At 32.1% G+C, this 12,500-nt stretch overlaps 1 protein-coding gene across 1 annotated transcript in view; it reads left to right on the top strand.

Annotated features, from left to right (window-relative positions):
• LOC101848675 (protein MON2 homolog) overlaps positions 1-7,625 on the top strand; it is a gene marked incomplete at its 5' end in the record, with an annotated part of 11,349 nt that extends 3,724 nt beyond the window's left edge. The window contains 1 exon segment of the mRNA XM_005104200.3: positions 1-7,625. This exon segment is cut by the window's left edge and continues 77 nt beyond it. Coding sequence (XP_005104257.2) covers positions 1-7 — 7 coding nt within the window.
• Between the last annotated feature and the right edge of the window lie 4,875 nt (positions 7,626-12,500).

The following is a 12,500-nucleotide window of genomic DNA, read 5'->3' as shown; positions in this document are numbered from 1 at the left end:
GAGATAATCCAACCCAACACTGCCTTTCTTCATTTTCGGTTACGTCCCTTTCACCTTCGTTCCTGCATCATAATTTTCATTAAATCAGTTCGAGTTATAATGGTATTAGATTTTTTTTCCCTATTTTTTTTTTCCTCACTCAGCATCTTTTGTGATATGAGAATTAATATTGATCAGGAATGTGACTTATTAATTTGTGTGGATTTTTGTTTGTTTGAAGTGGCTTTTTAGAATTAGAACAGCTGACTATGATTTTTGTTTCAAGATGTTTTTTGTTTTGTTGTAAATGTAAAGAGTTGAGTGCGCTCCTTCGTGAGGTCTAAGGTGGGCTGTTCCACAGTAACTGACGCGACATTTGGACTTTACTTTCTTACAATGATAAAACTGCAATTCAATATCGATTAATTTATTTCAACTTTAAATGATCGGAACATTTCAATATTAAAAATTGTGTCAAATGCAATTCATTTGAATAAAAAGTAAGGCCTACTTTATGCAAATTTTACAGGGTGGTTAGTTTCGGTAAGTGAAGGGACAGAAAAAATAGCTCATTTCTCGTCAGTTACAACAGAATAGTCCAGGTGAAAATTGACTGGAGTTGTGGAAGGTTGTCTTGGAAAATATCTTCGTACAGTGGTCCTGGCCAAGATTCCACATATGCTTGTCTTTACAGTTTTTCTATTTTCTCTTCTTTCTACTTAGGGAGATGCTTGTAATGGCTTATTCCTTATGTTGTTTGAGGTATGCTTGAGTTTTAGTTTGGGCTAAGTTTGTGTAACAGCATCGACAAATTCCTCAGCTCGCCAGAGATGCCTGCAATAATTATGTGCTTGGACACCACCCTTCTGTAGTCACCAAGAAAAAAGTCGTGGTCGCTGGTCAGATTTTGTATTGTTGAGGTACAAATTTCATTTGTACACGGGTGTGTTTGCATGATTGCTTGTAGGGATTGTGAAGCAAAAAGTTTGGAAGCAGCTCATGACATGTACCTATTTTTTGTTAACTAGACATTCTCAATATGTGGCATGCACTGTCCAGGCTGTTTGGTACCATTTTACTAGAAGTCAATATTTTATACAATAGGCAGAAAGTTAAATATTCTAAGTCGCCCAGTTTTCTTTTATTGGGGATGAAATACTATTTTTAGTCACCATCATTTTTATACTCATTTCCTCATTTTTCAATTGTCAGAAATAGTCCTCACCTAAATCTTTGTCCTTGAGACATTGAGTGATGTATGTGAAATCTTAGACTTTCCCTTTCATTATGCCCATGTCAGTTCAGACTGAAGAGCTACAGAACATCCTTACTCTGCTGTGGATCTTGTTTTAACTTTTCATAGAATATAATCCCTACCCTCTACTGTCTCAAAAGTGCTGACTATGCATAGATATAAATGCTTCTTATTTTTGTTTTGGTCATTGTTTCAAACTTTATTTATTTAGAAATGGCATAGATATAGACGGCTGAACCTTAATTTTAACTTTTTTAAAATGATTTTTTCGAATGCCATTACCATTTTTCATTTTCTAAGGAAGGCTAGCAGAAGTAAGCTACCTGTATTATTTTCAGTTATGGAAGCGAATATAAGTTTTGTTCAACCTATGGCAATGATGTTATGTACATTTTTCTATGCTGATATGTTATCCTTAGCTGAAAAGCTAAACCAAAGTGGGAGAAACTTGTTATGAAGTGTGTGCGTTGTTGCAGTCTCTTTTTTCATGTTGTAAAAGACTTGTTTGCTGTTGCAGTGATATGTGCGTAGTGATGCATATTATATCTGTACGTTATGATATATGCATTATCTGTACATTATGACAACATGTACTTCTGTATGTTATGATATGTCTTTAAGTCATTAATAAATTAAGTCATGCATTTGGGCCCAACATTCTGGACCAAGTTTCAGCCCAGGTCCATCCCTGTACAGAAAGGGGTATTTGTTTGTTTTTGTAAAGTGTTTTACGGCGCTCGCAACTGCATAAGGTCATATGAGCGCGCGGGACACACCTTATATTTTCAGAAAGGGGTATGAACTGGATTGGATTTGTAGGCTACTTATAACAACGACAAAAAAGTTGGTGGTAAAAATATTTCACCCATCCAAGAGTTATTATAAATTCCTCTTTTTTTTTTTTTTTATAATTGTTTTAATTTGCTGAAATTGTTCTTCTTCAGACTGTGTAGATGTGATGTGCTACTTTATTCTACAACTCCTAATACAGAAGCACAGAAGCTCATGCTTTTGTAATGTTTAGTTTTGATAAGGAGACATCATTACAGCAAACCATCATGTTGGGTCATTCAAATTCATCAACTCTTTAGTAGAGGTTACACCAACTTGTGGGTGAAGTTTTGATTGGTAAAGAAAAATTCTTATTGTACATTACTTACTGTTCATCAAGTCAATCCTCTTTTATCAAATGCTACAAGAGATTGGGCCTTATATTCATAAAAGGGAAACAGAATTTTTGAAGAGCCCAGGAATTACATGTAATATTGCGATGAAGTCACTTATTTATTGATATTAAGTTTATTGCTTTTCAACTATTCCGTGAGACATATTAGTAGGTGACACACGTATTAACTTTCAAATAATAAATCTTACATACTAATGGCAGAAATATTATATATACTGCAAATTGACCGAAGAACTTAAAAATTTTATTCACTCATGAAAGTGAAACTTAAACAAAGAAGCAATTGCACTGAACAAAGATTGTTGAAATTTATTGGAACATCTATCCTGAGAATTCTTACTTTAGACTAAGGACACAACATAGTGTAGATATAATTGATATACAATTCAAATTTATGTGGTGTTGAAAAATTAGATTAGATGTATTAATTCCTGTCATCTATTTTTATGGAAAGCATCAGTTTTAATTGTAATACTTTGTGGACTGATAGGAATCATCTGTGCTTTGGGCGTTTAAAAATTTGGCTGTTGGGATTTTCAGTAATTTGCTTTCACTAGAATGAAACTGTGATGGAACTTTGTTCACTGTGTTTGAGTCCTTATCCTTATTGAGTATAATGATGTGTACATCTACATGTGACCACACACCCTGATGTATATATTGACACATATATCGATATATCTGCATGCGGCGATTATTTAAGCAGTTTCATAGTATTATATTATATCTCTATTTCTGTCAACTAGATTATGAAATAATTATTTCAAAGAGTATATGAATATACTCTTCCTGCTGGTAACAAGTATTCTATTATATCTCTATTTCTGTCAACTAGATTATGAAATAATTATTTCAAAGAGTATATGAATATACTCTTCCTGCTGGTAACAACAACTTTGAGTCCTGTTTCGTGACATTGTGAGAGAGAAAAGACCAATTTAATTTTGTCCCCGTTTTTCAATAAAGACTGAACTGTTTGAAAAAGTTACTGGCTCGATTTGTCAGTTAAGAATCCAGACCTTTAGCCTGCATAGCAAATGAGGAAGTCTTTCAAAGTACACGTATCAGACTTCCCTCACTTTCTGTGTACATGCATTAAAAAAATAGATCATATTCTTTGGAAAACAGCAGTTGTTCTCTACGATGTTTCATTGTTTTAAGTCGGCCGGGTGAAGGATTCAGGAAGCAGTTAGGATATGAAACAGCCAGGTGGGTTTTACATTCTACCACATGTTCGTGGTCCTATTGAAAAAAAGTCAGCTAGATATCTAAATGATGATTTATTTTTAAAGCAGATTGAGACTGTCAAAATTGCCATAATCATCAAAATGAGAGGTATTTTTGTGGTGCACTTTTCTTTGTCCAGATAACACTTTGCGGTCACTTGGCGAGCTTACTGCGCTGCTGAAAATTGTCTGTTCTGGGCACCTGGCGTAGTTCTGCACCAGGCCCGAGAAGTCCGTTGCAGTCACTGTCCTGGCTGGGTGACCAGATAGGGTATTTTGTACTGCTAGCTTTGTGAGTGTGTTAAGGTAATACAAGATAACAGTATTTTCTGTCTAATTTGAACAAGAAATCTGCCTGTTGTCTGAAGTAATAGAATATGGAAAAGATTCAGATTTTTTTAACGGCCTCTCATATGTATTGTGAAGAAAGATGCTTAGAGTGTGGGTCACTTGCTTCTGCAATACCCTCACATACAGTGACTTGCTCAAACACTATCTAGATCTTTCACATAAAACTTCAACTTGCTAATTCTTCTTCCAGTCATGAAAGTTGAATGAATGTGAATGAATAATATGTTCTAAATGTTCGTTGCCTTCAAACAAAACGTGTAAAAATCTACATGATGCATTCAGTATTCTTTCTCTCTGCAAAACTTTTTCATTGTTGATAGCCAGAATCAGCCTGATAGTGACCTCTGTACAAAAAACATGTTTGCTTTTGTCATATGAGGACTCTGGTAGTACCGCAGCATGGGAGGAATAAAAAACAGACAATGCTGAGAACATTTGCATCTCGTTTTTCTTTATATGTGACTGCTTCGTGTTTCATAAAGGTTGTTGTTGCAGGAAGTCAAATCAAAAGATTGGATGAAGAATATTATGTTTCGCCATATATAGAGATGTATGGACTACTCAGATGTTTTGTGCTTCATTCCACTAATTTTTAAATGCTTTGTTATGATTTGAGAGACCGTCTCTGCTCGTGGTTTGTATTGTGTTTGTGTGTGTGTGTGTGTGTGTGTGTGTGTGTGCATGCCTGTGTGTGTGTATGTGTGTGTGTGTGAGTGTGTGTGTGTGTGTGTGTGTGTGTGATGACCTCATCATCAGCCTTTGTCACACCCTCTGTCAGTGTATAGTCATCGGCTATAGCCTCCATTTCTTTCCATCTGTATCCCATCTCCTTTAGATCCGAATCTTAAGTCCCTCTTCTACGTCCTTGTTGGCTTTTCTTTCTTTCTCTTTCCTTGTGGATTCCATTTTATTATGTTCACACTTTTGCTTTGTTTTCAGAGTTGCTCGGTTGAACACTCTAGATATTATTGACACTTAAAACATCAAACTTTGGTACCTTTTGGTACTCAGATGAGCGTGTGTTTGTTTTTAAATATTGCAGAATGGTTTCTACACTTGTATTTGTATTACATTTCTTTCTTCAAAATTATTTTGTTTGATATTTTGAAGATTTCTCTCTGTAGCCTCCTATGCAAAAACTGATTCTTAGTCATTTCACATGGTGAATATAACTTAATGTGCCATCAAACATCTATCCATCTATCTCATTTTTGGCTTCAAGATCAATGACAACCTTATTGCCACTTGTGGTGTATTTCTACAGCTACTGGAGATCCTTGTGGTTTGAGGCTTTTTGAATGAAGAAAATGATTCACAGCATAAAATTGTACGAAGAAAATGTTCTACGAAGTGCATCGTGAGAAGCAAGCAGACAAATTAGCTGGTCAGTTATGTGTATAATGATGACATTAAGTGATGCTAAGCCTGGGTAATTAATTTAGATTGTGTCCTCAGATTCTGCCTCAAGTTTTTGAAATACGGCAATAAAACGGTCACCAAATAACTGTGTATATATATATATATATAGTACCGTAGAACAAACAGGAAATTTATTTTCCTCGCCTTTTTTGGAAAAGGTGGGGGGTTTTTTCACCTTGATTAAACATTTTTTTCAACCCAGTGGCATGATATAATTCAAAATTACTATCTGTTCTTTGATTACAATGTTTTTAAGTTGTGTGTTTTGCATACGTCTGCTAGTGTGAATGTTTGCCTTTTTAATGACATCTGTTAAGAAATGGTATTGCATTTGGGAATATATGTGTTTCTATGTTTATATTCATCAACATATTCGTGTGATTGTTTGCTTGTGTGCATTAATGTGTGTGCATGTAATCTCTTTTACATGATTGTACGTACATGTGTATCCGTGGGCATGCATAAATTTGAATTTCTATTTTTATGTTATTATGCGGGTGGGAACGTCTGTGTCTGTTTGCGTGTTCTACGTACAGCCCATTTTTTCCAGTGAAAATTGTGATACATTGCATTGTAACGAGTGACTTTTCTTTTCCCCTGTGAGTTTTGTCTCAGGAAGAAAGACTGCTGGAAGCTGACAATGACAAATTGTGTCTCAACGCGGTGGATTCAGGCGCTCATCTATTTTTAGGCATGTGAAGTTATTGGTACCATCTAAAACATTATTCGTTTGCCTTGCTTTCAATGAAAAATACCCGTCTATCTTGAATAGAAGTGGAGATATTTTCGATTGAAGGAAGTGAAGTCGCCTGATTTTAGTGGTGACCTCTCCAAGAAAATGGCAGCCAAAGTTTGGTATCTCCAATAGCTACAGAGTCCTTGAATACTGAAAAATGACATTTAAAATTAACCTTTTACAGTAATATTCACATGGAAATTGTTTTTATTTGGACATAAAAGGGTTTAAGCCAAAAAAAAATTAAAATTCGAAAAAGATTACCATACATGTATTGGGGATTAAAATGTCTAGTTCTCCAATTTCGTAGGAGCGCCTGATTTCACCACGATGCCTCACAATTGAAGAATCACTTCTGTACAAAAGACACAAAAGACTTTTTTTTACAGACATTGCCGCAGCAGCCAGTTATGTGATTTTTCCACAGTCAATGTATTTGATATGAATTGAAAGCATGTCATATAGACTCTAACCAAGAAATGATCCTTGTACATACATGTAACATGTATATGGAAATTTCTTAGTGACTTTTCTTAATTTGTACCAATACTATTTTGAGCTTGATTTATTTCCACTTGCATGAACGACCTTTGAACTTTTCCAACAGGTACACTCATGAACAGCATCAGACTCTCGGAATCGTTTCTGTCTTCTCTTGGTGGCTAGCCCTATGCCACACCTTGCCTTTCGTTAAACATATATCTATGTATAAACATATATAATCTTTTTCTTTAGTTTAGCAATGTAGCATTCTCAGCAGGATGATATTTGAATTTGACAAACAAAGAGGGAAATCTCTTATTTACCGCCATAAGCAGAAGAACTGCCAAGTGTGTCTTCAGATATAATATGTCAGCAATTATCTCTAAGTAAACTCTGATCTGAAGTTTTATTTGATTTCTCAGTGAAAAGAAATAATGCACCTTTCCTTTACATATTTGTTATGAATTATTTCACTTGGTTATGGAAAAGAGATATTTGCTTTAGAAAACTTGTCTGTCTGGGCAAAAAATTGGTCAAATCTATACAACATTAAGATTCTTGAAAGGCCACCAGAAGTTTTGTCATGTGTTTTTTGGACATTTATCTTTGGCTTGTGATTCAAATTTGCACTTCATGGCTTGATGAGCGTGGAGACTTTTTTTTTCTTAAACAGGAAAAAAAAAATTGATTTTCTTAATTGCTGTGTGTGGGAGATGTTTTTCTTAAGTAATAAAAAAGCTTGATTGTTTTTTTGTGTTTTTTAAAAATAAATTGCTATGTGTGAGAGATCTTTATCATAAATTTGAAATGAACACTTTATTTCCATTTGATGCGTTACATAGAACAATGATGCCATGTATGTGTACCTATATCGCATGCGTTTTACAGTTATTTTTCATGTCCATTTTCTATTATAATTTCATTTTCAGTTTTGGTGAGGGTAGTGTAAAGTATATGAGGAACATCATAAAACATTCATCTAGATTCGGACTGGTCTTCTGGTTGTTATTCCTTTGTACTGTGTTTGTTCTTGTCAATATATCTGTTGAAAAAATTGTAATTATATTATAAATGTTTTATGTCGCCATCAACACAATTTAGGTCATTTATTTGGGGGGAGAAGGAGCAGGGGGGGGGGGTGGGGTTGGAGCTGCTTCTACGTACCCTGCCTCTCAGAGACAGCCATTAAGGCTGATAGGGATACGGCATCCCTGCAGATGATGGAGATACTCGATATAAGCAAAGATAATATACTCTACCGCAGCCTACTATCTTTGATATAAATCCTCTCCTCATGGGAATCGAACTGTGGTCTTCTGCGTTTGACACCGAAGTACCTAACTGCTAAACCACAGACACCATGATGCAGTGCTCGTGCTGCTGACTTGGTCAATTTGTGCTGGAAACACCCCCCCCCCCCTCAACCCCCCCCCAAGACCTGCAGTTTGGTATCTGAGTTCGGTCGAGATAAGAGAAGTCGGATAACTCAATGGACCTTGAAGCAGATGGATAGAGAGCTTTTGGTGGTGAAACTGACGTGATAGGGAAAAAAAACTGACATGGTAGGGGAACAATTTAAGAAGACTTGGTAGGGGGGGAAATTGTTTAAACTGACGAGGAACCTAGTGGAAGGGGGAAAAAATCCAGAAACTGACGTGGTTAAGAAACTCACTTGGTAAGGGAAAAAATTAAGAAACTGACCTGGTAGCGGAAAAAAATTAAGAAACTGACGTGGGAGGGACGTGGTAGGGGAAAGAATAAGTAACGTTGTAGGGGAAAAAATAAGAAGACGTGGTAGGGGGAAAAATTAGAAACTGGCGTGGTAGGGGGGGGGGGGAAATTAAGGAGCAGGCGCTGCCTGAATATTTCCCGTTCGGCCAGATGCTGCTCCCTATTTTTGCTTGACAAGGGTTAAAATATTTTTCTTTTTAAAAGTAAAGTAGTTTTTTTACACCCCCATCGACCTAATTTAGACAATTTAAGAGGCTGGCTTTTAACCCTGCTGTCTATCAGGGCCTACCCAAGCTGAGAAGAATACGACACCCCGGCGGGAAAGACCGAGGTACTCGATGCAAATTCGCGCCCTTTGGGACTCGAACTAATACCTCTTGCGTGCGACATCAAAGTGCCCAACCACTACACCACATATGCAGGTTCGGAAGGGGTGATATTACAAAATTGTTGTTTTCAGTTTTGCAGATATTCATTAGGTCATTTTAATGACAACGCCTCTAGCAGAGTGTTGCGGAAGGCCAGCCAAGGGCGCCGGCTACATGGCATGGGATCAAATCTGTTTGTAGGTAGATTTTTATTTTCACTATGTTCTTCTTTAATCTTTACTGTTCCTTGTCCTGTCATAAAGTGATCAGTTCAGAGTTCCTCATTTTCACAAAGACTTAAGAGACTTGAAAGAGAAATAAAACTAAAACCGAAATAGATAATTACAAAATCAGCATCTCTCTGAATGACTTTGCTGTCAAAGCTTCTCTCATGTACAGATCTGTCTACTCTGCTGGGACCTCTAAACAAGGCGAAAGTTGCATTTTTTAATTTAAAAAAAAAAAAAAATTTAAGTAAAAAAACCTGGGTATTTTTAAATTTTATTTTGTTTTATATTATTCTATTTTATTCTATTCTGTTTTATTTGATTTGATTTAATATTATTCTATTTTATTTTATTTTATGAAATTTTTTTCCTTGAAAAAAGATTGGGTATTATTTTATTTTATTTTATTTTAATTTATATTATTCTATTTTATTTTATTCTATTTCATTTTATTTTATTTATTTTATTGTATTTTGTTTTATTTCATTTTATTTTATTTTTAAATATTTTTAAAAATGTTTATATTATTTCATTTTATTCTTTTTTAATTTATTTAATTTCTTTTTATTTTATTCCGTATTCTTTCGCAAGGTGATGTTTTTAGATTTCCTGATTTTCATAACGACTTAGGAGACTTGAAAAAGAAGTAAAACCAAAAGGGAAGTAGATCATTACAAAATCAGCATCTCTCTGAATGACTTTGCAGACAAAGCTTCTCTCATGTACAGATCTGCCTACTCTGCTGGGACCTCTAAGCAAGGCGAAAGTTGCATTTTAAAAAAATTAAAAAATTCATACATTTACTTCATTTTTTAAATAAAATTTTTTTTCAGTAAAAAAAAAAAATTCATTTTACTTTATTTTATATTATTCTATTTTATTTTATTCTATTTTATTAGATTCGAAATAATATTATTTATTTTATTCCCTTTTATTCAATTTTGTTTTGTTTTATTTCATTTTATTTTATTTTACAATATTTTTAAAATTTTATATTATTTTATTTTATTCTATCTAATTTTAATTTTTTCTTATTTCATTTTGTTTTATTCCGTGTTCTTTCGCAAGGTGATGTTTTTAGATTTCCTGATTTTCATAAAGACTTAGGAGACTTGAAAAAGAAGTAAAACCAAAATGGAAATAGATCATTACAAAATCATCATCTCTCTGAAAGACTTTTCAGTCACGGCTTCTCTCATGTACAGATCTGCCTACTCTGTTGGGACCTCTAAACAAGGCGAAAGTTGCATTTTTATCTTTAAAAAAAAATTCAAACATTTATTTTATTTTTAAATTTTGAATTTTAAAAAACCCATTTTTTTTCAGTAAAAAAAAACCTGGGTATTTTTAGATTTTATTTTATTTTATATCATTCTATTTTAGTTTATTCTGTTTTATTTAATTTGATATAATATTATTCTATTTAATTTAATTTAATTTTTTTGCGGTTTTATTTCATTTTACTTTATTTTATATTATTCTTTTTTAATTTTATTTTATTCTATTTTATTTAATTTTATTCAATATTATTTATTCTATTTTATTTTATTCTTTTTTTTTTCATTTTATTTTATTTTACAATATTTTTTATATTTTATATCATTTTATTTTATTCTATCTTATCTTAATTTATTTTATTTCATTTTGTTTTATTCCGTGTTCTTTCACAGGTTGATCTTTTCAGATTTCCTGATTTTCATAAAGACTAAGGAGACTTAAAAAAGAAGTAAAACCAAAAAGGAAATAGATCATTTCAAAATCAGCATCTCTCTGAATGACTTTGCTGTCAAAGCTTCTCTCATGTACAGATCTGTCTACTCTGCTGGGACCTCTAAACAAGGCGAAAGTTGCATTTTTACATTTTTAAAAAAAATTATTTTTTTCAGTTAAAAATGGGGATTTTAAAATTTTATTTTGTTTTATATTATTCTATTTTATTTTATTCTGTTTTATTTGATTTTATTTAATATTATTCTATTTGATTTATTTAATGAAATTTTTTTCCTTTTAAAAAGATTGGGTATTATTTTATTTTCTATTTCATTTTATTTTATTTTATATTATTCTATTTTATTTTATTTATTTTATTGTATTTTGTTTTATTTCATTTTCTTTTATTTTTAGATATTTTTAAAAATGTTTATATCATTTCATTTTATTCTTTTTTAATTTATTTAATTTATTTTTATTTTATTCCGTATTCTTTCGCAAGGTGATGTTTTTAGATTTCCTGATTTTCATAAAGACTTAGGAGACTTGAAAAAGAAGTAAAACTAAAATGGAAGTAAATCATTACAAAATCAGCATCTCCATATGACTTTGCAGTGCAGTCAAAGCTTCTCTCATGTACAGATCTGCCTACTTTGCTGGGACCTCTAAACAAGGCGAAAGTTGCATTTTTTTAAAATAATTTAATTCATACATTTACTTCATTTTTTAAATTTAATTTTTTTTTCAATTAAAAAAAGGTACTTTTTCATTTTACTTTATTTTATATTATTCTATTTTATTTGATTCGAAATAATATTATTTATTTTATTTCATTTTATTCAATTTTGTTTTGTTTTATTTCATTTTATTTTATTTTACAAAATTTTTTATATTTTATATTATTTAATTTTATTCTATCTAATTTTATTTTTTTCTTATTTCATTTTGTTTTACTCCGTGTTCTTTCGCAAGGTGATCTTTACAGATTTCCTGATTTTCATCAAGACTAAGGAGACTTGAAAAAGAAGTAAAACCAAGACGGAAATAGATAATTACAAAATTAGCATCTCTGAATGACTTGGTAGTCAAAGCTTCTCTCATGTACAGATCTGTCTACTCTGCTGGGACCTCTAAACAAGGCGAAAGCTGCATTTTTATATTTTAAAAAAAATTCTAAATAATTATTTTACTTTTTTCAGTAAAAAAAAATCTGGGTATTTTTAAATTTTATTATATTTTATATTATTCTATTTTATTTCATTCTGTTTCATTTGATTTGATTTAATATTATTCTATTTTATTTTATTTTATTCTATTTTTTCATTTAAGAAAGATTTGGTATTATTTTATTTTATTTTATTTTAATTTATATTATTCTATCTTATTTTATTATATTTTATTTTGTTTGATTTAATATTATTTTTTTAAATTCTATCTTAAATTATTATTCTGTTGTATTTTGTTTTATTTTATTTTGTTTTATTTTTAAATATTTAAAAAAAATTGATGTTATTTCATTTTATTTTATTCTAATTTATTTGATTTCATGTTATTTTATTCCGCGTCCTATGGCAGGGTGATCTTCTCAGAGTTCCTGATTCTCATAAAGACTAAAGAGCCTAGAAAGAAAAGTAAATCTAAATCCGAAATAAATAAATACAAACGCAGCATCTTCGGAATGACTATACAATCAAAGCTTCACTCATGTACACGTCTGCGTACTTGTCTGGGCCTTTAAAGAAGGAACAGTATTTATGTATTTATTTGTTTATTTATTTATTTATTCTTTTCATTTTAGGCGGGGCGGGGGGGGGGGGGGGGGGGGGGGG

Source organism: Aplysia californica, unplaced genomic scaffold (assembly GCF_000002075.1).
Source record: "Aplysia californica isolate F4 #8 unplaced genomic scaffold, AplCal3.0 scaffold00409, whole genome shotgun sequence".
In the NCBI taxonomy this organism is placed as follows: Eukaryota; Metazoa; Mollusca; class Gastropoda; order Aplysiida; family Aplysiidae; genus Aplysia; species Aplysia californica.
This window is presented reverse-complemented; position numbering and strand designations above follow the sequence as displayed.